Source organism: Protobothrops mucrosquamatus, unplaced genomic scaffold (genome assembly GCF_001527695.2).
Source record: "Protobothrops mucrosquamatus isolate PMUCROS unplaced genomic scaffold, P.Mucros_1.0 scaffold3458, whole genome shotgun sequence".
Lineage (NCBI taxonomy): Eukaryota > Metazoa > Chordata > Lepidosauria > Squamata > Viperidae > Protobothrops > Protobothrops mucrosquamatus.
Window position 1 is genome coordinate 38683 of NW_015389436.1, and position 26820 is coordinate 65502.

Below are 26820 nucleotides of genomic sequence, written 5' to 3' on the forward strand. Positions count from 1 at the left end.
TATCGTTGTTTGTAAATTGCATTAGAAAGGCTTTCTTGAAAAGCTTTTTGGAAATGTGTTAAAATAAATGTGCAAAGAAATAATGAGAATGAATGCTTATAAAATTAATTTATATATGTGTTTGCCACCTAGCCAATCAAATCCTTCTACCGCTCCTTTAAAACCCCATCAAGCAGCAAAAACAGAATGGTAGATTACAATGATTGACAAAGTAAAAAGAAAAATTCATTATAAGATGGTTAGCAGCGTAGTTCAAAATAATTAAGTACTAATTATGAAAGAAGTTGGGATGGCTAAAACAGCTAAGCACATCCAAGATCACTTAAAGACCTCCTGCAGGTTGATTGCTGTCTTGTTAAAGCAAACATTATTCTTCTACCCTGCTAAACATTTCTAACATCCACACTTCAGCTGAATGCCAAACCAATGCTCTTAGAGATTCTTCCTCCAGCATCTTATGTAAGCATGAACAATTCATCAACTTAACATGGAGATTTATTTAAACTTTAACTCTGCCCACGGGGTACTGACACGCTGAAGTACTTTTCATCAACTGACTTTATTTAATGTTTCCTGATATGCTCAAAGATCACAATGCAGTTTTAAAAAAACTCCACAAATTTTTAAAATGCAGATTTTTCTTAAAAAAAAAAAAGACTAATGGTATCATAATCGATCATATTTTCTCTTCCATAGTTTGTATTGTCATCTCAATATTGACAATAAATCTGGGTTATTTGTTTAAAAGAGTGAAGAAGAAAAGGGCTTGCCAGTGAAATCCCATTTTATTTGACTTTTATCCTTTCTTTAGTATTTTTATAAATAACTCAAGGTGGTGAACACACATAATACTTAATCTTTTCATTTTATTTTTGTAATAATCATGATCCATGCCTTTTTTTAATCAAAGACCCACCTTCTAAATTCAAAAGGGGAGAAAAATAGAAGCTGAAGTAAAAAGGGAGAAAAAATGGATGTAAGGTCTTCCATCTTTGGTCACTTGGTCATACATATAGTCAACTGATCATATTATTTCCATTCTAAATGTTGACTCTGAAATGGCTTTCATTATTTCACATAATTGCCAGAGATGGAACATGAATAGATGTTTTCCCAACTATATTGTCTTGAAATGACATTTCAGAATTGCATTTTCAGAAAATCACTGAATCTCCATGTTAGCAACCTCAAAAGGCTCCTGAATAATCCATAGGCATCATGTAATTATTGTGCCTCTTTTCATATTTTTTTCCTTTTTTGGTAAGAATGAAAAAAAAAGAAGGCAGGCTTATAAGTGAAGGACAATCTGCATAACCCTGTGAAATGTATTGTTTGCGCAATATCACCTGAAGGGTTTGTGTCAACCTGATTGCTTGTTTTCTTGATCTTAATTATCTCAGGGTATGAAGAAAGAGGGACTTTCCACTTGCTGAGGTAAGTGGTCTCCACCCTATCCTTGAGTTGGAAGAGAACTACGCCTAGCAGGAACTTTCTTTTTTCCATTGTCAATCCCTATTATTTTTCCTAATTTTCCTCAAAAGGCTAACAGAATTGATACATCATCAAATTACACTTGGTCTCTTATGATGGAAAATATCAGTTTAATATCAATTTAGTAGCTTAGAACAACTTAAGTCCCTCATGTGTTGGCTGAGGTCAAAGTTAAGTTTAATCTGTGTCAACATGACAGAAAAAAAAAGATGTCAGGGCATATCCTCCATGCTGCAAACCCAATGGTTTTTTTCCAGTCATGAAAGTGGTACATGTTGGTACATGAAGCACAGCTTGCACAAACTACTCTTACACCTCAGCAGATCAGTGCTGCTGCCCACAAGTGAATGTGTTGTAGTGTCAAGGCAGTAACTGGTGGGTTCCCAACTATTTCTCTCCCTTCCTATGTTACCACCAGTCATGCTACTGAATGCAAAGAAGGGGTGATTAGACAGGGTTACGGTGGGGCTGATAATCATTGGCTGCTTTTCAAACAAAGGGTCCCACCAGCTAGAATATATTAAAAGGCCATTCCATGAATTTAGGCCCTGTAGGCCAGTCCTCCAGGATCTTTCTATACTACTGAGCCTTAGCGAATTTGGTCAATTTCACATTTTCTCTCCCCTTTTTATCTCCGCAAATGAAGACAGAGTAAAATTGATCAGACAAATGCTTGGATTTATATTACTACTTGGGTAAGTGCAAAGCATGAATCCATAAAATAAATTCTGAAGGGCAAAATTAAGAAAACTGACAGGGGACAGGGGATAGAGGGTGGGGAGTGAAGTTGGAAGGATCTTTCTTTTCAGACAAACAAAAACAAAAACCCAACACCTTGAATTGCACCCAGAAGCAGACTGGCAGCCAAAGCAGCTCATGGAGCAGTGGTATTACAGTTTGAGTCATTCTTTGGGCCCCAAGAACTGCCTGTGCTGCCACAGTCTGCACCAGCTGTAGCTTCCCAATGCTCTTCAGGGATAGTGTACATTACAACAATCTAACCATGAGATGACTAGGACCTGAATGACCGAGTTATTTTCAGTTACAGGAGACCAGATGCCAAGTTAATGTAGTAATAATTCCACAATAAAATTAGCCAAGAGGTGAAAGGTTGGGTCCACTGGCTATGTTCAAGTGAAAATTTGGATATCTACCTGATAACACTTTATTGAGCACTTGATTGGAGGATCTAAGTAAACTTTAGGATTTCTTGTTCTATTATTGTAATGAATCTATCTGCTCTAGAGTATTTGTAAGCAGGTTGTTATTAATTCATTATGCAGTGTGTAGTGTTACTCGTCCACAACCAGAGTGGTAGAAACAAGAGGAATGGACTTCTCCTTCACCTTACAGTGCCATCCCACAAATCTGCACCAGATGGTTGGTGATTTGCTTCAGTGAAATTTGAGGCAAGGGACTAAAATAGTATGACTGCTCTAAAAACAAGCAGTTTGGCACAGTCAGTACAAAATAGCTATTAATGTTTTAACTGAATGCATACACACTAATAGTAACAATTTGGGGACAATGCAAAAGAGCAGGTGTAGAGGATGGGGAAAAATACACAACTGAGAATCAGAACCAATATATGGAAGACCATGGGAATGGATGCTCCACTATCATTAGCAGCCTTTCCCTTCCTGATTTTTTTCTAGTGATAGCTAGGAAACAGAAATGCGCTGTATTACAAATCTATTCTGATTCTGTCCTGTTTTTTTTTTCCTATCAGCCTCAAAAAAGTAGAAAACTGGCAGAAAGCACAGCCTAATTCCAATCATTTATCCGGCTCAAGAAACAGCTTTCTTCTTTTGACAATAAAGATGAGATTCTCACTACACCAGGCACTAGTTAACATAAAACTGCTGGTATCTCCAAGTTGAACACATCACTTTGAAAATGACAGCTGCTGCTGCAAAATTCATTTCCTGTCCCAATCCCATGCACATTTAAGATGTTATCCCCCCCCCCCAAAATGAGCTTCACACAAGATGGGAAACTACAGAACTAGGAGGCAACCTTCCATATCTAAAAGGTTTGCAGATTGTTTCATTGAAAGCCAGTCATTAGGAAAGTTGCACTTCAGATATGCGTGAAGAAACCCTTTCCTAGTTTATGTTGAGAATGCCATAGCTTTGCTATTGAATTAAATATAAGAGCACTGAGGCTGTTGTCTGAAATAAAATCAGAAATTGAATGTTCACTTAGCTTGGGTTCCATAGCAAGTTGTGCCATTATGTGTTATATGTCCTCTCAAAATCACTGGTTGCTGCCAGTAAGATGCTTTAATGACATTATGGAATTCAAAATAGCAAGGTTTATTATTCATTAGATTTCTCAGGGTTATGAATTCTAATAATGGGGAAATAATGTGGAATTCATTTTTATATTCCAGGGTAATCAAGAATTTTGCAAAATTGCAACTCCAATTTTTGCTTTGAGGGATGGCAAAATAAAAGATGATTATTTTTAAGGAAATTTTATTATTTACATAAAACACCACAGTGGTGGTGTATTAAGGACCATCCACCATGGTTGCTCTCAACACAAGTGCCCATCAGTTGCAACTGACATCTTGGAAGCTGAAAAAAATTAACATCTGCTCAACGTGGCCCTACCTTGTTGTCATTACTATCTTTATTTCTAGAATTCATCATCAACTACTAAAATTGCTGATGGTCGAAGACTTCAAATTTGTGTGGAAAAGACAAAAAGAAGAAGAAAATTATTGGGAAACATAAGACACCATACAACAAGGTTATACTAAAAGAATAAAGATTTTTATTAAGCATTGTAAGTTGCATTCAATAGCCTTCAAATACACCACACCACAATCCATCTACAACCAATCAAACCCAACAGTAGTTCATTCTTGCACAATCCATGAGTTGGGGCAGAACTCCCTTCAACTTACATTAAGATACCTACTTAGCTCTTGCGGGCAGGGAATGGGGAATTACACCTCATTTCTGATCACTAATGTGTGATGAAGAGCATCAGGAGAATTATATGAAAACGAATATAAAGAAATGATTCTGATTCTGAAGTACATTAAGTTTGGAAACACTAACAAAAACATCAAAATGATACAGGTATATTTGCTTATACTAAATTCTTGATGGGAAAGTTCTCAAGAACAAGCCATTTGTTTCCTGCTACAGAAGGGGGGTATTTCTTGAAGATCAAAGCTTTTTTTGTGTTTTTCCACAGAATTTCATATTTGCTAATATGAAGGCATAAAACAGCAACAGAGAACAATAATGCATACAGCAATGAGTACACCAGGGTAACGTTGATATTCAAAACGGCTAGATAATTTTTTTTTGTTTTAGAATAAATGCAACAGAGGTCAATAATCACAAAATTTTAAGGTTAGAGCAAGATCAGTCAATGACTAAACATAGTTAACATCTTTTATAGGACTATTACTGATTATTAGCTTTTTTGTTTTGCAAATGGGCACAGTACTTGTAAGAATGGAAGAAAGAGGACAAGAACATGCATAATATTAACTACACACTTTAAAATTATGAACCATGCAGAAGTTTAGCTCAAATAGTAGTACTAATGGTCTACGTCTGATTCAAAAACCACATAGTTCATTGATCACGGATGCATGGTATTAGTCACAAAAAGTATCAGAACACATTGTGTTTCTTTTGAAAAGGTCATTTGCATTTTCTATGATTTTCAAGTTAAATCCATTTTAACTTGCTTGCAAAGTATTATGATGTATATTTAAAATCAGCAGAACTCCAATATTACTCTATAATTTTTTTTATTTTGATAGTTTGCACATTTTAAACATAAAAAGAAACCACATCAACGGTGATGAAATTTAAGAAAAGAAAGAACTGTGGTTGTGCCTTTCCCCCCCCATAATCATGAAATCAAAGCCTTAAGGAAAGCTTTGTGACACAGTAATGCAAAATCAAATATAATGGCATACATATGGTGCCAAGTACTAAAAATTATATTTTAAGCTATATATACTGAAAGACTGCCAAAATTTGTTTTTCTTTTCCTTTTTAATATATTTCAAGAAACAAAAACTACAAGCTTTTGTCATAACCAGTTAAAACTTTGTGTATATATCATTTTTAGTGCGGGAGTCAAATGCTCTTCATTCTCTTCCATTTTTATTGTATTGTAGCATTTTGACTACAACTGGTTAAAACTAAAAATGTGTTCTTTAAATCTCTGACATCCAAGAGGGATCCGAATTTCCAAGTCCTCATTTTTCTCTTACGGAAAGGAAAAAATGTACGTAACTGTAGGCTCTCTTTCTTTCCAGATATTCCTAATCCTGACCCTTCCAACATCCTTCACCCTCTATAAAAAATAAGTTTACTCTTCTTTTTTTAAGACAGTAGCCTCAAGAGCATCGTCTTTACGGCAAACACTGTCTGCATTTAGTGCATTTAAGTGAGGATTTGTATTGCACATTTTAGAGTCATTACTCAAGGCACTTTCAGACTGGTTGGAAGCCCTGACATCTGCTGTACTCCCATTCATATGGGAAGCTGGTTTCTCCTCATTCATTATGCCATTTTCAGCCAGGGATCCTTCTGAAGACACAATAGAGGACTTGCTTTCCTCTGATTTTGATTTAAGTTCTTTGGCCACTTCCTCTGCTGAAGCAGCATAAGGAGGTTTGCCCTGTTTTTTAAACATAAAAATAAAATAATGATAAAAACAGAAATAATGAAATTAGTTAAACATAACTGAAAGAGTTACCAGCTTAGGAAAATTACTGAAATTCAGCATTTCTTGGGATTTTTGTTACACAGAATATGATGCCTGTGATACTAAGAGCACTTTTCAGTCTAGGAAAAAGTGTTAATAACTGGCATTTGCTAGCTAGCTAGCTATTTGCAATCCACATCATCTGGGTAGTAACTGGCTTAATATCTGATAATAAAATATCACTATTGATAAAAAAAAGTTCTTTAAACAATTACTACACATTATATTACTATACTGTACATAGTGGAGAATGTGCTGTTTTATCTAACTGCTTTCTGTGGAAATAGAATACTAAGCAGGACATTGATCTCACTCAACAATATGGCACTGCTTTTTTATTCTTTAACAAAAACCACAAGGAAAATGAATTTTTTAACCCTCTGTTTGGCTTAATGCACCTATTTTCTAAAACACAATCCCGATGCAACATTAACACACACACACCAAAAAGAGCTGATCCCTGATTTTGTTTCCATTACCTGAATAGTTCCCTGGTTCTTATAAGCTCTCCCATAGTATCTTCCTCCTCGGCCAAATGTTCTTATCACTGGTGTGGAAATAATTCCTCTTGGACGTCTTTATAGAACCAGAAAAAAGGTAAACACATTTAAATTTCATAAATTTCTCTGGAGATACAGCAGAATTCAATTTCCTGTGCATAACCAAAAAGGCAGTTGTTTTTCTTATTTTCAGAAAGCAACTAAAACAGTATTTTAATAGAATGAATTCTATCTTTGCAATATTTCTTCTCCTTACGTTATGCATTTCCCACTTACCAGCTAATTAACCTAGCAAGAGAAAAGTTTATGTTTATTGAATAATAATTGGCAATATATTTTATACTGGAATAAAATTATGCTCATGGCTAGAACATGTTCTTGAGCAGCCTTAACTGTAAAATTAGAGTTGAAGAAACTTCCTCTGAATAGATTCAATTGTACTTCTTTATTGATTCTTAACTGCCGCTCCATTTTTACAATCTCACCCTAGTGTTGCTATGTTTTTCTAACTGCAGTAGGGCTTAATAATTTCCTAATTATTGTAGCATTAATTTCCTAATTATAATACAATATACTTTTAGTTATTTATTGGATTTACATGGCTGCACATCTCAAATATGTAACTGGCCAGTGAACAATAATAAACCTACATACAAAATATCACATTAAAACACACACAGCAGCCAAGATTTATTTTTTTTAAAAGTTCATATAATCAACAAAACCAGGAAATGGGACTGTTACCCACTCAGGGCTCCAGGCTTGAAATAGAACCGGGTTTCCAAGGCCTTGCAGAAGGCCAGTAGGGCCAGGACAATCTCTCTCTGGAGGAATGGCATTCCAGAGGGCAGGTGCAACAGTAGAAAAGGCTCTCCACCTGAGCTGTGCCATACAACATGCCTTAGCAGAAGGGATTGGGTATATGCCCCCACCCCCGACTGGATCAGACAGGATGAGGAGAAACAACTGGGCAGAGATGGTCCTGTAAGTTTCCTGGCTCCAAGCCATGAAAGGCTTTGAAAGTGAATTCCAGCACCTGGAATTGTACCAAGAAACATTCCAGTAGCCTATGTACTTTTTGGTGTCCCATGTGCAGTAGTCCAATGTAATGTGACTATTGCAGGGCAAAAAGCAATATATACCAACCTCAAATCCCAGAGGCTCTTCATACCCTAACCCCATCTCCTGTATATCTTATTTGAGGTAGTACGGTAGCTTTTTTGATGGCAACCACTATCTTTCGGGAGTACCATACTTGATATCCATGTCTAGCCTGGTATTCTGCGAGCGACAAAGCTCTCCCTCCCTGTGCTGCCTTTCTTACAATTAAAATGTCAAAATCCAAAAGTTACAACAATGTCACCTCCTAACCATGTAGCATAACAGTCATGATTAATGTTTTCTAGAGAACCCAAAGTGATGATAGTCTATTACAGATGAAGAATATTACGAATCACAATATAATTCTAAATAAAAAAGTATCTTCATGAAACTAGCTTGAAATACGCATGTTGGATTATATTGAACATGATAAACTCTTTAGAAATTATAAAAAAAACCTGGCCACATATATTAATCTATTTCTATAGAAACAGAAAGACTCCTAAAGCAGATAGTCCTGTTTCAATTTTTGGATTTGTCTAGATTACAACATTAATCAGAAGTTCTAAAAACATAGGATGCCATGTTCTTTGCCCAGCTTCTGGGCTCATTTATCCAAAAATACATATTTTTTATATCCATAAGGGAGGGGCTGATGTGATCTACTTGATATGTGACAAGAAGCCAGCCCTGGCTCACAGGGATGTGGACTGAGAATCTGCACCCTTTAGAACAGTGGTTCTCAACCTTTTTAATGCCGCGACCCCAACCAGTCGTAAGTCGAGGACTAAACCGGTCGTAAGTCGAGGACTAAACCGGTCGTAAGTCGAGGACTAAACCAGTCGTAAGTCAAGGACTACCCAACCGGTCATAAGTCGAGGACTTTCCCTGCCCGGGAGTGCCGCGCATGCATGGTTCCGCCCCCTGCGCTGGCCGAGGTGTAGCTGGCAAGCGGCAGAGATGGAGCAGGCCGACCACCAGCTGGCCCAGCCCAAGGGAGGTAAGGCACCCGCCGGAAAAGGGGAAAAAAATGGCGGACAAAAAAAATGGCGGACAGCCTTGCTTGGTGACCCCCATGAAATGGTCGATCGACCCCAAATGGGGTCCCGACCCACAGGTTGAGAACCACTGCTTTAGAATGTACCTGGATTGGGTTCTACATTCACAATAAATATATAGATCAGTTTGTCTCTTCTCATTACTTAGCATGAAATATCGATTTTTAAAGTTCTCCCTAGACTATATTGCCTTTTGTCTTTAAATATTTGCATATAACAACACTTTTAAAATTAATTCAAAAAATGAGAGTTTCCAATAAATTCGCAATCAGCAATATGGCCTTCTATGTTGAGAAAAGGTTCACAGATTTATGTCATTGTCCCATGAAGGAGGCTCACAAATAAAACCAATAGTATTTTCACAGCAATCAACAACACACCTTGCAAACTGCCCAGACACACAAATGCAATGGGCAGTATTTGATAAATAAAATTAATTAGTCTTTACATTTACATTCTAAAAAAATAAACAGCTGAGCCAATACACTCTGAACTAGACAATCACCACTGCTGTGTCATAATCAAGTAAAAATCCGGCAGACTTCTCTTTTTTTAATTAACCCAAACATAACTGCAATGCTGGTATTTGCTTACCCTCTTGGCCCTCCAACAGAAACCACCTGCAGAGGAAATGGCCCCCTGCTTCCTCCTCGACCACGCCTGCTTCCAGCCCAGTGGCCCACCACAGTGCCAGCTATTTCAAGTTTCCCTCCCTGAGAAGGAATGGGTTGGACACCTAAAGCAAGATTTAAAAAGGTGTTACTCTGCAATGGAAATTTAAATGAAGGAAGGTTATTATCTCTGAAAAATTTCTCTTTCTTTGTTAAGAGTGAATCCTGGCACATACCTGCATAGCCTTTGTGTCAAAGTAGGATTTAAGGCTACTGAGATCAGCGGGACAGCAAGCACAAACAAAATCCAATTCATTCATTGTTGTGAAATGAATGTGGTACAATGTAAATTTATCATTCTGAAATCACACTTGGGTAAACTAGTTCTAAGGGACCTGTTCTGGACACATAACGTTCCTGTCCAACAGAAACTTTGCTTCCACAACCCCCATCATGTTGTCAATAAAAGAGTAGTTTGGGATTTGCTGGCATGTAAGTGAATAACTAGGGGCTGCTAACATGTAAACTAGCCAGGATAGACTTAATATTTCAAAGGAAATATTTGGATTTTTAATCCAGTCATTTCAATTGAATAACTTGAGAGAAAAAAAGGTGCTGTGAGAATCTCAAATGTTTAATATTTACCAAAAAGGAAAGCGGAATTAACTAATATTAAAAACACTGAAACAAGCTATAAATGCATTCTAAAACCTTCAGAAAGCTTTTCTTTCAAAATGCATCTAATTTTAAATTTGAGCGTTTGTATTTATTACTACAATTTGCTACTTTAGTTTCAAACAAGCATTTCCAATGATCTAAGGAACATTAGCTATACATCACTAATTGAGCTAACGGCAAAAAGGTTAAAAGTAGTTAGAATCAGAAATAATGTAAATGTAATGTTACTAATGAATGCAAGGTTGATATAGTCAAGAGAATTTCATTCTTTTTTTGTATTTTATTATTGGGTAATAACACACTACCTGTACATTAGGCTACTAAGCAATAAATAGCAAATGCAGCATCTAGCCAACTTGATTTCAAAAGCTAAGCAAGGTTAGGCTAGTTAGTTCATGAATGAGAAATTACCAAGGAATTTTCAAAGCACCTCAGCAAAAGATGGTGGCAAATCACTTCTACTCTACCAAGAAAACTGCATGGCTATAATCACCAGCAGTTTGAAAACAGCCTTAACTTTAAGTGACATTAAATGGATCTTTGATTTAGAAACCACATCACAATCTGTGAAAAGTTAATTAAAATGTAGGAATTTCCTATTCTACCTTTTCACAAACGTACACTGAAGAAAGTGGGAGAACTCTTTCTTTGAAGTATTTGCTTTATTTTAGGAAGACAAACTCATACAATGAATGTTGGAAAGGTCCAGTTACTGCACTGCTGCTGTGAGCAATAAGAAAAGGGGATTGGTGGTATTACCGCCCTGAAACTTGCTAGTCCTGTTGCCATCGCTGCCAGAGAAAGCTCCGGAGTGTCCTCCTGTGGCAGTCACTCGGAAGGTCCGATATGCGCCTGCTGCAACCGGTTCCCCATAAGGGCCCCCAAAGCCATAGAATCCTGTGAAAATGAAAGACCCTCTGTAAGGATTAATTCCCAGACTATTGAAGATTCAGGACACCAATGGGTAAAATTCTAGGTCCAAGTTGTTTTTTTTTGTTTTTTTTACCACGAATAAAAAAAAATCCAATCTTTTGCAGATCTATGAGAAGCAAAAGATCTGTTTCTTAATGTGCTTTGGGATTTAACAGGCAGTCCTCGACTTAGTGACCATTCAAAGGTACGACCAAAAAGGGGACTTACAACCCAGATTCAAAGTTCTGATGGTCGGGCCCCCTCCACAGTCATGTAACTGAATTTTGGGCAGTTAGCAACACGGCCACATTTATAGCGTCCATAACAAACTATTTGTTTGCTTAACAACTGCAGTGTTTGCTTAATGACAACAGCAGTTGATTTATGATCATTATGATGTATGACCGTAATGGAAAGACTTTATTACAGTCATATGTCGAGGACTACCTGGCTGATGGGAACTGCAACATACCTTCCTTGCCCGACGGGATCGGGAGGGCTGATGTAATGGCACAAAAATGGCTCCAAGGGTAACCTGGCCCCATGCCATATAGGGCTTTATAGGTCATAACCAACCCCTTGAATTGGACCAGATAAGAGACCAGCACCCAACGCAGTTTGCGCAACAGAGATGTTACATGCATCATTCTTTGGGCACCCAAGATTGCCTGCGTAGCCACATTTTGCACTAATTGAAGCTTCCAGATTCTTTTCGAAGGTAGCTCCATGTATAATGCTTGCAATAATCCATGAGAGAGATGACCAGGGCATGAGTAACTGATATCACTTTCCTGTTAAACATGTGTGTCTTTCTCTGTATAGCATTGTTTGGACAGATCTGTATTGTTTGTTTATATTCAATACATTCTATTATATTTTGTATTATGCATTTTTAAAATACTGCTAGTTTTAAAAATTGTGAGCTGCCCAGACCCATTTTGGAGCCAGATGGCACCTAAATCTAATCAATCCAATCAATCAATTAATCAATCAACCAATCAATCTCTTTTGGGTTGTCAATTTCTGATACAGTAAATGCAGATGTTATATACTGTATAAGGACTGATTAAAATCTGAAAGTATTTTTTTAAAATGCTTTCTCTTAAATGAAGAGATTGACAATTTATCTTTTAAAACTTAAAGCATTATTAAACTACATATGGAGTCCTTAGTGCTCTCTACTGTAAGCTTGGTTGTTTTTCTGCAGATGTTTCAATTACACAACTTGGTAATTTCTTCAGTGCTAGAAGGGATTTGCTGTTTATAGTGGCTTGCCCTCTCTCAGTGTTGGTGGGGAATGTTATTTTCTCCTCAGTAGTTCCTTGGTTGGGCTGCTTTTTACTGCTTGATTGTTTGTCTGGTATTAATCCCTGCTTACCTGGTTGCTGATTGCTGGAGATATGTTCAGGTCCTTTTATTTCCTTTTTAGCTTTTTATCATCTCTTTCAACGGTGTGTAAATGTTGTTTATGTGTAATTATGCAATTATATACAGAATTAAATGTGTAGTTAAATTACATATTTAAATTTGGCTATTATCTAGACTTCCATCTCTTTTTCTATAAACAGCTATCAGGGTAAATTTCAACCGATTAACTATTTTTGCCAGTTCAATTGTCTTAATCTTTATTGATCTGCTTGGCTGATATTCCACTATTCCACTAGGAGCTGTAGGTGATAAACGTAGAATTTCCTCCTCCATTTTCACATCAAAACTATGAGGTAGGTTGGTCTGAGATGTGAACCTGGGTCTCCCTAGTATAGTCCAAAATCTTATCCAATACATGCTTCCTACACAAAGGTCCTAGCAGAGAAGCAGTCTTACCAGTGAAGCCTCGGCCTCTGCCCTGAGGTGGAATTGGCCCAAAGTGCCGAGGATAAACAGAAGCTGGATAGAAAGGCATGGCAGGTGGTGGTGGGAAAGGGAGTGGGTGGTTTTGCCTGGAGAAATTTAAACCTTCAAGGATGCTCTGGCGCATCTTTTCTACCTTGGCAGCTTGTTCAGCCTACGACAAACAACACGGCACAACATAGTTATATTATGAATACAAATCAAGTATATCCACACATTTCTAAATGACATTATTGAAAGCAGCTAGCCAGGTAACTGATGATATTTACAAACATTAAACATTAGGGGACAGAAAATCAAGACATCAATGAATTATCTCCCTGTAACGTAAAATTATTTCTCATATAATGTTTTATTTTCTTAACAAAATATTTAAAACAATATATCCTTCTGTTCGTTATTTATAAAGTTTATAAAGTTTGTCAGAATACCCAGACTGATTTGCAAGCTTTAAAAATATTTCAAAATAGTATACACAAAATTTGGATTATTTGAATTTTAGTTATACAGGAATGTCAAAGAAAGAAAGGGTCTCCTGGATGTGAAACATACCATCTCCACCTATTTGAAAACTTTTTTTTTTAAAAAAAGAAACACTGCATCCATGTTAACAGAAAAGAAAGAGCAGAATCTGGATCACTTATGTGGTAAAAAGTAAGCAAATACAAAATTTGTATGTTTCACAGATCACCTACATATGCTCATACCATATACCAAATTGCTACAAATTAACAATTGTTAGCCACACAGATTCATGAATTTGAGAGGGGTGGCCATTTAAATGGAAGTAAATTTTAAAAAATACTCTTCCAAATCAACTCAAATCACCATTTTAAGGATATGAAAAAATCAAGGATTAACCTCTTTTACTTGCATACAGACCTACTTATAGCAATCTATATTCAAGCAAACTTTTAGCATGATACAACCTATCATATAAATAATACATTTCATTATATGGTTAATTATACATTTGCCCTTGGGCTAAAATCCTCTGCCTACAAATGAATTTGAGCTCATTACCAAAAACAAACACACTGGTCTTCTACTGACTACCTATTTGTCCATACACATACATATTCAATTAGACATCACACCCATCACAGGACCAACATTACCTGACCATCACAGAGGTCAATGAGGGGAGCTTTCTCCCGGCTTGCTTTGATGAGCTTGGTCTGGAACAACTTCCCATCAAAGTACATCCATGGACAACAATGCTCCCATGGAATTGGCTGCCCACAAGCATCATTGGCAAACAATGCCATGTCAACACCACTCATGAACAATGCTGAGAGCTGAATTCCTCGAGGATCTAGGTTTTCAATCTTAAAAACAAAAGTGTAGAACTTTATTGGTTAAAGTCTATACAAGGACTGAAGATTAAAGAATTAAACTATAGACAAAGTGTTAAAATAGATTTAAATAATACCTTTAAAAAGATACAGGCATGAATTTTTGCAGTCACTGCAGTTAAGCAGTTAGTTTTGTTTAAAATTCTGTGAAACAGCTCATAAATCCTATAGTTTGCTTAGCTATTCTCTGTATATTAGTGAGAAATACCACAGAAATCTGTGAGCGCACATGAATTTGGAAATTGGGTATTAATACTCACAATATTTAGCCAACTAAGGCTCAATTCCACCCCTCACCCAAAGCTAAGCAGAATCAAATTGGTTAGTACCTAGATAGAGAATCAGTAGGAAAACTACACCAGAGCTATAAGGTATACTGGGAAAAACTATTATGGAAGACATCATGGCATTTCAATATTGCCAAAAGAAATGCATGGATGTGTCTGTGGAGTCATACCTGATTTAACAGTGCCTCCAACTTTCTTCCATCACTAGCCCATTACAAAAGAGACATTTGCACATCTAAAATAGCAATCCATGTTATTAGGATGTCTGTCTCTTTCTGCCAATCCTGCACAAGACTGACTTTAAGAAGAGATGATTGTCCCTCCCCTACCAGAGAAGGAGCCCTAAGTTATTTAAAGATAGACAGACTGCAGTACCGGGACTGCATGAGGCTTCCAAACTCTCTTTTTGTACCCACCGAAACCCACTTTAACCATCACAGCTGGAAATTAATGCCTCAATACATGACAACTAAAAAACAAGCCTAAATTGCATAAAATAGGCAAAATTAAGAGTTCAAAAATCCCCACAATTTCCGTTCATATCTGCAATGTTGTTCTCTGCAGCACTGATTCTCCCCAATACCTGCTGTCTGTAGATACTGAAAAGTCACCCATGTTTGCTTTAGTTATTAGAATATAGCATGTCTATTGCTTCTTTCAAAAGAATAAAATTTGTCCCAATTACTGACAGTCCTGAACAGTTGTGTGATTAGTTTAGCTATAGCACTGCTACCGTGATAAAGCTGAAGAAGAAAATATCCCATAGGCAGGGAAAAATTCAAGAATGCCTTAGTAGGCAAGAAAAAAATAAATTGATTTCATTGTAGAAAAAGCTTGTACAGACACATTATGGAAATTAATGATGCAAATCACTACCCCTACTAACATAATAGCAAATATCTGAAGTAAAGGTTTAGGCATATCCCTTTTTGTCATCTTAAGTACAATATTTAGCAACATTAATAAACATAATGCATGTCTTCACATTTTTTTATTAAGCCTATGGAGCAAGACTGTTATTATAAAAGAAAATTGGGGTAGCTTTCTAGCCAAACCCAATTATTTCTCTCCTTTCCTCAGTTAAAAACCAGAGGAGCTGTCACTTAGTACAACTGATGGATGACCCACTGTTCAGACTCCTCAGGAAGCCCAAGATATGACTGGATTTTCTAGATAAGAGAAAAATAGCTTAGAACTATTTTATATGTGAAAGAATTCAAATAGTCTATTGCAGGGGTAAGAACGTTTTTCAGGTTGTTCAGGGAATGTTTGATTCTTAAAACTTTGCTGCATGTATTCTCAAAAACTGGCTGCCATGAGTAGAGATTTTCTTATTTATAAAATGGGTGCCAAGGGTGAAGATTTGCCTAATTATAAAATGGCTGCTACTATAGGAGGGTTTACCTAATCACAAACAAACAAAAATCTTTGTCAAATAGTATCGTCTGCAAAATCTCTTTAGCTTTGAGTAGCAAGGAGATAGACATCTAAATTTAGCATAGAGCTACATTTACCTGCCATTTTTGTTTTTTAAGAATGTCTGTGGCGATTGCACGGAGGACAGAGACATGATCCTAAGAAAAATGAAGCTAATGCTGGAGCTGTCATTTCTTTAAAATGAAAGGAATCCTTTAAAAATTAAAGATAGGAAGATATCCATAAATATTGGTAGTGTGGAGTACCATAACTATCTCTGATATAGTTTACAGAACTGAATCAACAATTGTATTATCAAGTTTTCCTCTTGGAAAGAGAGAAGGAAATATTTTGTCTGTTCTTTGCCTTGCTGTAGCTCTGCAAACACACACTGAAGGATTTGTACAGAATGAGAAGTAGCTTTGGGAATCAGGAGATGGTACAATCAGTTCCTTTCACCTTCCATTAGCAAAGGTTTCCAACAGCCCAAAGACTCTTCCATTATCGTAGGTGTATAGTTGGATTTCACCTGTCAAATGTTAATTCCATTTACACTGGTACAACAATCCATCAATATCAGCCTATGTTTTGAAACTGGACAGTAACTAGATGCTATCAAAAAGTTTTAGACTTCAACATCCACACATCCTAACCAGCATAGGCACTGATCAAGCTATCTAGGAAATACAAGTAGTTGAAGTCTAATACATTTGATGGGAACAACTGATTAGGCCAGAACATTCAAATTCTTAAATGTAGATTAATGTATGTCAGGGATGGGTTTACCAAACAAGAGAAGTTAGATCAGATTTTCAAGGTACTTCCAATGTGTCCTATACAAACAAACTTATGGTGACAGTGTCATAACTGCAATAAATACAGTAGCATTATGAAAATGAAGTCCTACATGATGTGCATAGCATGCCATAAATATTATATAGCATGCATTACTATTGACCGAAAAATGTATTTTACTTCTGTCAAACCTAACTTGCTAATAAAATAGACTGTGTATACATAATTATTCTACATGCTTGAATTTTGAAAATGAAAGTACGTCAACAAGATGAATTCAGCCTTTTATTGTTGGACAAAATTTGAGATTTACTGTCATCCAGTATGATTCTTTTCCAAGTCACTCACCTGTAATTCTAAGCTCATACTGATTTAACTGGGGTAATTTACATTCAGAATACAAATACTGCCTTACTGGGTCTGGCCAATGATCAATTTAGCCCAGCATCCTGTCTTCAACGCTAGCCTATATCAGACGATAGAGCCATGGTGTGAGGTAGGCCTCCCTAAGGAAGTACAAGTTGTTAGCAGGAAAGCAGTGAGCGGTTGCTGAGAAAAAGACAGAAAAGTGGGGAAGGGGAGGAAAGGGAAGTTCTACAGAAAGAAGCAAGACAAGCAAAAACAAAAATTACCTATATAAATGGGACAAAATCTTCATCAAAAAGTTCAGTTTAACCAAAAAAAAAAAAAAATATCACAAACTCTTTCTGCTGAATGATTTGAATGTTACTATTTTCTAAATTTGAGAATCTTCTGAGATTATACATTAATTATGTCTTATATGAGACTTTTCCAAAATAACCTTGGGAATGGAAAATGATATCAATGGTTTCTACAACATGGGTATAACCGTATTTGGGTTCCTTGATAAAAGGGGCCAATTCAAATAACTTTTTTAAGAAACTGACTGAAAAATACTGATTTAAATAAACCCACCAAAAACTGGATGAAGTCCAGGGTGGAATTCTCTCCTCTCTGCTGCCCTATTTCAGTGGAGGAAATGCAGACATTTTCAGCTGAAAGTGCCAAATACTTGTACTTCAAACTTTTACTTGAAATTCAGATTTTTTAAAATAAAAGGTGTACACATACCCCTGTACAGATCCTTCAGCCTATCACATATTTATTTAAACATTTTAATTATGAATGTCATTTCCATTAAGGAATTGTATCTGGTTATTGACAAAGTACGGGGACAAATTAAAAATTAACTTGTTATTTAATTTTCATTACAAAGTATTTGGGGACTTTAAAGCAAGCCACATGAATACATCTAAATCAAAAATGGGTAAATAGTGTTTTTCTATGAATTTTGAAAAATAATGTCTTGGAGATATCATTAATACTTAGGTGATCTGCTAATTAAACAACTGTTCTTAAATACAACAAGAGCTCTCAGTATCTACCGTGCATCCATCTATTAATATTTTACTGAAAATGGATGCTTAATCTATTTGAGCAAGGCCATGAATGAATTTTAAAATGTGGTAGTAAATTATCATTTTAATAATATTAATGTAATTACTTTAAATAGAAAAATTCAAATGAAAATGAAAACTGGTAATAGGATTTAATTCTACCCATCCCATTACTGTATAGTCTACTGGTAGTCATGATCAATATACCTAAGTAACAATTTCTCCGATATTATTTATTTAGGAGTACATAGGTGGAGGTGGAATCTTGTGGAGACATGCAGGTATTCTTCAGGAAAAGATAAAATAAAATGAAAGTGATGATTTAAAGGTTAGACGTCTGAAAGCCATCGATATAAAACAAAAATGAATACAGTAATCAGGTAAAGAAAAGCAAAAAAACCAGCACATTTCCTTTGAAAATTGAAGCAGATTTTATTATCTGCAAGTTATTACTCTGCTGGTGTTGAAGGCAGAAACTCTTCCTGTCCACATACTATTTTGATGAACGTGTGGATGAAAATAGAAAATACTGACAAAAGAAAATGATACTGTTTTGCAAAGCGCTTGAATTAATAAGAATTAAATGCTCCACAAAGGCCAACTTCAGAAGTCACCTTTAGTTCCTGCAGTTGGTCAGGTTCATAGAGTTTTGGAGATAAAGCTTGAGCCAAGAAGGCATCAAGTTCTTGGCGACGAAGTATCCGAACTCCATGCCACTGCACCATATATCTACAAAGACAAAGTACCTTGGGTAAATCATTTCTGAAAAGTTGTAAGATGTCTGATGTTTGTATACGATAATGTTTAAATAAGGTATAGCATTTATTAAAGCACTATAATTACATCCAAACTGAACCCAAACTATTGAAGTGGAAAATTTAGCCTATGGAGCAAGAGGCAGAAAAGTCAAAAACTGCTCCAGAGCCCATAGCATAATCTAGAACAGGCATGCCAAACCCGCAACGTCATGTGACATCGCGAGACGTATCGCAACTTTTCCCCCATTGCCGGCAATGGGGTGGGTGCGGTTTCGTTGTAACGCATCCGGCCCGTGGGCCGGCAGTTTGACCTGCCTGATCTAGAACAATGAAGTGGTACCAGGGAGGAATAATGGACAGCTTCTTTTCTTTCTTTCTATGAAATGGAAAGAAGGCCTGCAATTTTTGTGAGATGTGTCCCGAATTCGACTCATGATTTTACAAAGCTGAAACTTAAGTATGTTATTTTGATAGAAAGTACTTCTATAGGATGTATTTAATAAAGGTTTAGAATTTTTGTTTTTTTACATTCTGGATCCTACGTACCCTTCCTGTGATAATTAAAAAAAGCCAGTGAATATTTAAATTAATTAATCTAACTAAAATTATGGCAGAAGAGGCTTAGAACAGTCTGGAACTAAAGTAAGCACATACTTTTCAATGCTAGAATGAAACCATCCTGGCTGTCCTCTATTTTATTCACTTGATCTATTTTCAACCTATACCCCCATAGTCGAACAGATTACATCCCTAAAATTATTCTCTTTTAACTAATCTGTTTATTCCATTGTCCCTAAAAAAAGAAACAATGCTTTGTTGCCTTCTCCACCCCAACAGGTCTTTCCATATAATTCTCTCAACAGTTTTGTAAAGTAAACCGAATAACAAACTTTTGAGTCTTAGTTTGCTTTGTGTTTAGTCTAGGGAAAAATGTCTAAGTTACATGAAAAGTTCTATCAATAAAACAATAACATTCTTACCCAATTACATATATACAGCATTATCAAGGGGACGTTTTACCATACGTTAACATTAATCAACAATGTACTCACCTTAATACACAACAGAGCACCATTAGGTGAGTGGGCACATTAGTTGGATTTAGCATTGCTGGTGTGTCTGACCTCATACAGGCCAGGAATGCCCTCATTCGTCGATTCTTGTCCTCTACTGCTTTCCCCAACCAAAGCTTCTTCAAATTGGGGCAAGTCCATTCCCTAAATGCAAGAGCTTCTACTAACTCGGGAGTCTGGGGAGACTTTCCTTTGTAAGCAGCCCATTCCTTAATTATCACCGGTAAGACTGCAGAATTTTTTTTTAAAAAAGGAAACAAAATAGTTTGTGCACAAATACTGTTTTGCCAATACCTTTTGTCAGTATATTTTATTTGCATTTATAACATTTAGACTTATTACTACGAATCAACCTCAAAATATTTGCTTTCTTACACTGAACCTGAACTCCACTTGATGTATTCATCTACTTCTTTTCCTTTCTCTGTCTTTATGGCAAAGTCATCCCATAAACTGATTAAATCAGTTTCTGACTCACCACTACTCACTTGGAGCCCTTACTCCTGAGAACCGGATACCTTCGAGACCGGATACCTTCGAGACCGCCTCCTGCCGCAGAGTACCTCCCATCGACCGGTACGCTCCCATAGAGTGGGTCTCCTCAGGGTGCCGTCAGCCAGACAGTGCCGGCTGGCGACCCCAAGGGGGAGGGCCTTCTCTGTGGGAGCTCCCACCCTCTGGAATGAACTGCCCCCAGAGATCAGGGTTATCCCTGATCTCCCTTCNAAATAAATAAATAAATAAATAAATGCTATGTATTAGCTCCAACTAAAATCAGATTCAAGCGTTTAGATTCTAGTGTCTATGGGGATTCTCATTCATCCAAGTCATGGTTGTCCCAAAGGTGCTTTTTCACCTGTATTTATTGTATACTTCTGGAAAGGAGCATAGTTTAATGAAAGAAAGATGCATAGCCTTTCTGTCTATTTCTTCTTTTCAGAAGAGTGATTACTGGCACAACCAGTGATATTCATGAAATTTTTGTCACCCTTCAAAAAATTACTCTTTTAGTTCGGGACCATTTAAAATCTAATTAAACTCCAACCATTATTGCTCTGATAAGTTCAAAGCTTGATTTGATCAGGATTGTGTTCAAGCCAAAGCTATGGTAACTGCAGCTTATAAAAATGCCAAAGTTCTATAATCTACTTTCTCATGAATTTTTTTTCTTTTACTAAAAAAATGTTACAGAAAATGTCCAAGAGGAAGAGCAAATGAGTGTCATAAATAAGAGTGATCATCTATTCTGGCATCTTGTTTCTCTCTCTTCAGATAAATGTAGCTCCTGTGCTTTAATGGTTTAATCTCTTCTGAGTCCTGGATAAAATATTTTGGCAACCTATTCACTGCTCCTTTTGATACTGATTCTCTTGGTACCCCTTCATCTGCTTCTTAACCTGGACTGACCCCTGGTCTCACAACTAGAAATTAGAACAAACAAACAAAAACCCTAAAATTCTCATTTGAAAAGTGGCAAAAGTCCAGCTAAAAATATGATTTTGCCAGATGTGCTTAAAATAAATCTAGATGGATAGACCTCTGTGTTAATCCCCATTCCTGCCATTAATAACTCTTTATCTTTTCCCAAAGAGTAGCTTAATTCTATCACTCTCCCATTATACAATGAAGTGGTTTGTTCCTATTTAACATGGTGATGGTATATAACTGGAATATTATCAGAAATTTTATCAGAACAATTACATTTATTTTAGGAACAAATAAGGACAAATCTAGTAAATTATATCAAATCGTGACTATGCACACTTTATACAATCAAAGATCTTCATTCCAGTTAAAAGTGAAAATAATACTGGTTTAAATTTATAAATTGGAACATAGCATCATACAAGACATTCAACAAAGCAAAGCAATTCTCTAGATTGGACTGTTCTATGATTCCTAAGTCACTGAATTTATCAAATACAGAAATGAAATTATGTATATTTCTTTATAGCCAAGTATGGTGCAACTTTGTAAATGATATAACTGTTATTTGTGTACCAATTCAAATTACAGTCACAATAAGACTAGAATGTAGCTGTCAAGGCTTTATAATGTTTTTTTTAAAAAATGCCATATAAGAAACAAAAGATTATTTCAGGCTATGCAAAATTCATGTATTATTTTAGCTACATTTGGAGCTTAAGAGACTGAAATATGTTGACTTGTTCAAATGTAGCTTAAATGAAAATAAAGAGAATTGTACCTAAAACATGATATTGCATTCTTTTGAAAATATCAGCAAGTTCCCTTGCATCACTGACTAAAAACTAATTGGAAATAATGTAACTATTAAACTTGTATGCCACCCTGGTTCTGGCAGCTCATGAAAAAGAAATGAATCATGTATTTTATAAGCACGATATAAACTATTTGAAGAAAAAGTAGTTTTATGCTCCCCCACAACAATTTAAGTTATATGTATGTCTCTTCAGATGTTTCGAACTAATTTTTGCGATATGGCAAGAATGTATAGACTAATATGGCGTGCCTACTTGATACTACTGAAATGTAACTTTCATTATTCCAATTTGAACCATTTAGAAAAATACATAATTTTAAATGCTATCTCTTCCTGGCTATATAGACAGCCTATGCAAAATTGTCCATACTCCTGATGAATTTTCAGCAATTGCAACCAAACCAGGATACAGGGCCCAGTTTATTGGGTGTGAGTTGTTTACTGTATCTTATTAATTAAAAAAATATTGTAGTGCTTCTAGTTTGTCCAGAGCATGATTCAAAATGCTGATTTTAACCTTCCAAACCTTGATGTGCTATCTGCTATTTAAACATTGCTTCATATCCCCAATTTCTTGTACTATAGATACAGAAATATTGAGCAACTAGAAAATGAACTATGTTGGCAAATTATAGTTTTTTTATATTTGCAAATTGAAATCACAATTTATTTTACATCATAACAGAAGCACACAACAGATTAGTGATGTTTTCAAGTGAATTCACCATTACAATAAAAGACAAATACATACATTCAGGAGGAAATCTGTTCTTTCTAAAAGCCAGCCTCTCTGTCTTTTTTCTGTTTTCTGCCAAACTAAACAGGACTCCATAAACATACTGACGAACTGGCCTATAAAGAAGAGCAGCAGGAGGGAGGTCTTTGTTTGCTTCATCTTCAATAGAAACTGCAATTTTAATCTCACCCTGTAGATGAACAAAATGATGAGCAGCTTTTAGGGATCTTATTTATGGCATGGTATCTTTCCTGCTGAAAGATGTACTTAACTTTCAGTAAATAATTGTATGACACACAAATTGCACTTAAAACCTTAATACATATTTTGTTTTATGAACAACCCAAGGTTCAAAATTTGGTTCCTTGTTTCTTTAGTATTTACAAATAACTTTAATACCCCAACCTCATTCACCACTGTCCTTTTAATTTCCAATTCAGTTTACCTAATTTTATGTCTTGTTTGTACATAAATGTTTATAATATAGCTATGTTGCTAAAATCTAATTCTATAAAGCCACTCTTTTCAAGTATATTAAAATGTAGATCTCATTGAACAGGAATGTGATTCCAGAGACTATCACATTTTAGATAAACTGAAGAGGCAGCTTTGAGACTTGTCCTAGGTGAAAAATGAGGACTTAAAAACAATCTAACATAAAATTTGCTTTGTACCAATACGTTCTATATATTATTCAAAGAATCAAATCAAAATAATGTCAGCAATTAGGGAATAATTAAATTTCACCTAAAGGAAGTTCTGCATTTCAAATGCATTCGGGTAATAATGAACTGTGTAAAGAGCCTATATTCATACAAAACCTGGAGCATATCAACTAGAAATGCATATGTTACCAAAATATATGAGTGTAAAGGTTCCCCAACTCCAAAAAGAATTATTGACAAAACAGGAAATCCACTTTTTCAGGTTCACATAACTAATTCATCCATGGAAATATAAGCAAAGTTGGACCTTTCCAATGGAAAAGCATTCCATATTTGATATTGAATGCTTTTCCATTGATACTTGATATTGCAAATGTGGAGGTCAGATCTCACTCACATCTGATCAGCTTTCTCCACTATTTTCCCTGTATTAGAGCAGACCTCTCAAGAGCTGCCCAATACACATCCTTGAGTCAAATTGTGAGAAGAATCATCCTCAATGATTCCACAAGATTGGAGAAAAATAGGATGAGAAATAAGTAGTTCTCCTATTTAATCATTCGTACATTGTTCAGAATTTGGAATGTCACTGCTTAAAGATATTTTGCTATTCACAATAACCTCCATAAATTCATCCATTAAGACAAATGGCATGGTGCTGGAAGTAGGATTGATCTCGTAAAGTACACTGTCAAAGGAAGCCCAAGTTCTTTTAAAAAATACAATGTAAAGTGAATAACTGTGAACAAAAAATATTGTTCATTTTACTAAATCAAATTTTCTCCCACATATAGACTAAAAGCAAGAGATAACAGTAATCTCTTTGGAATTCTTGTCTTGCCTGAAAATCTTACCTTGGTTAGGACATGAAATATGTAGGGATACATTAACCCTTTTTTGTGTCTGTGTTCTGCTACTCTTAATACTTCGGGTGCTACAGGAGGTAATGGAGGAGTGGTAATATCCATATGGTTCCTCGTGGGCATTGACAACAGACATGGGATTTGTGAACTACTGGTTTGGTTCCCTTTAACTTCAGCTGCCTGATTCCCTGAAGAAACAGTAGAGGAACCTTCCACCTACAATATACAATAAAGTCATTTTTGAACCAGGGAAACAGTTTTACGAGAATGACAAAATACTGTGAAATCTTAAGAGCCAGAAGGCTGTATGTATATTTAATCACATTTACAACACATTTACAGAAAATAGAACCAACAATCCAATTCAATTTTATAGTATAGAAGAGGTGAACCTGACAATGAAGAGACTGTGTCTTGATAATGACTTCATTCTTCTATAATTCTACAATATTCATGAATGATATATCTTAAACACAGTTCAAACACAGTTTGAATTCCTTTTGATTTTTTTTATAAATGGCTTGTTTTGAATCCTGCATCTGAAATAAAGGTCCCAAACTTTTAACATTTTAATATTTTATCAAAATTCATATTTTGATAAAAATTGAATTGCCATTGATGTGTATCAAGTGCTATTGTTTTTATTCTGCATTCTTTATTTTAATTTTTAAGAAGTGATCCATTTTCTACTGACTGAACCAATTTATGGATTAGAGAAGTAGGGATGGCAGCTCCACTGCCAATGGGGGAGAGATCTTGATGTTAGACCAAATGCTAAAAGCGTTGACGATCCACTGTGTAAGGTGAGGTCAGTGCTTTTTTTTTTTTTTTTTTTTTTTTTTTTTTTTTTTTTTTTTTTTTTTTTTTTTTTTTGCATTTATGCATGTTTTTGCATTATGCATAGAAACTAACTGGAAACCACTGCATGTTTTTCAACACTAGATTTAAAGGTATCAATTCTAAGCATTACAAAGTACACTTGAGGGGGAAGAAAGGTATGAGAAAAAAGAAAAACTAAAGCAGGATGTCTCCTCTCTGATTTAGGGCTGTGTAATTGCCAGGGGTGGTGATGATGCATCCTATACTAAGTATTTCTATATGTGAATCATGGTGAAGTTCTCACAACCTTTTTGGATAATAGACTAAGCCTTCCTTTTTTTGTTTTTTAGAAGATATCTTGGCTAAGTGATTTTCTTATCAGTAAAAAACTGATTTTAAAAACTTGTATTAATCATGTTCTTTAGCAGGAACAGCTAAATTGGGACACCTAACAAGACTCAATTTCATAAACCAGTATTCTTAGATAAGCCAAATTTCAAAGAAAACTGGTTTATTAGTTTCTAAATGAACTTATTGTACTTTGTTTTTCCATTTGTGCCCATACCACAATAAACATTATTCTCAGCAGGAAAAGGAAAATAAACCTAATTACATACTGCAGTTATTTGTCTGGTGCCGTAAAGAATAAATATGTATCAGAATCTCAAGTCAATTCTTCACCTCAGCTAAAATTACATTCATTATTATGCACAGCAAAGTATATTACTTAGATGCAACCTCGTTCTTCTTTACCTCAGGCAACATAATTCATATTTTTACTCAGAAGTAAATACAACAGATTTCAATGAGTTTAAAGTTCTATACCAGTAAGCATAGAAGTTAAACTATCACATTAATAAAACTACTTCATTGGCAGTTTAGGTTACAACTCGCCCAGACTTCTAAGCATTTGTGTAGACTAGAGACTACTTTTCTTCTGCTCTGCACTATTAGTCAAATAGCAGTCAGAGAAGATTATTTTTTCTTGCACAGAAGGAAGCAAAAACATTGCTTCACTGTGTCATCCAGGAAAAATGATGAATGCATCTTCTTGGTGATTCCAGGTCCTCTACTATCAACCAAATAATCACTAAAATACATACACAAATTTAATATTGCAGCTCAAGTCTCATTAACAAAAACTATAGTGCTCAAAAAAGTTACCTTTGTTTGGTCTCCTGGATCCCCACATACTTGATTTTCTGACTGAGTTCCTATTTTTTCCCAGTTCAATTTGTTTCCACCAACATGACTGAAGAGAGAAAAAAAGCCCACACAGACAAAATATTGATTGTCAGGATTATAATGCAAGATTCTATAAAAAGTATCCAGGCAAAACATATATTCCTTCTGTGTTGTGCTGACTCCAATCTATTTCAGGATAAAGTCAAAGTAATGTCTTCTTCTCTTTGAAAGGACTATGATGGCTCGATTACGGGTAACTAAAA

The 26820-nt window shown here is 35.7% G+C and overlaps 1 protein-coding gene across 1 annotated transcript; it reads right to left on the bottom strand.

The window, feature by feature from the left end:
• Nucleotides 1-4246: 4246 nt before the first annotated feature.
• On the bottom strand, nt 4247-26820 carry FAM120A (family with sequence similarity 120A). The gene is made up of 11 exons (XM_029286372.1): nt 26537-26820; nt 24545-24769; nt 23041-23215; nt 20027-20276; nt 18831-18945; nt 14064-14273; nt 12919-13099; nt 10942-11079; nt 9488-9629; nt 6714-6810; nt 4247-6147 (listed from the first exon to the last, which is right to left on the bottom strand). Exons 1-11 carry the CDS (start codon nt 26711-26713, stop codon nt 5836-5838), a joined length of 2022 nt encoding a protein of 673 aa, XP_029142205.1. The 5' UTR covers nt 26714-26820; the 3' UTR covers nt 4247-5835.

Coding starts and splice junctions, on each gene's coding strand:
- FAM120A (XM_029286372.1), bottom strand. CDS start 26,713: ATGTTTTGCCTGGATACTTTTTATAGAATCTTGCATTATAATCCTGAC. Junction 24,770..26,536: donor ATCCAGGAGACCAAACAAAG/GTAACTTTTTTG, acceptor TGTATATTGTAG/GTGGAAGGTTCCTCTACTGT. Junction 6,148..6,713: donor AGAACCAGGGAACTATTCAG/GTAATGGAAACA, acceptor TTTAAAAAACAG/GGCAAACCTCCTTATGCTGC.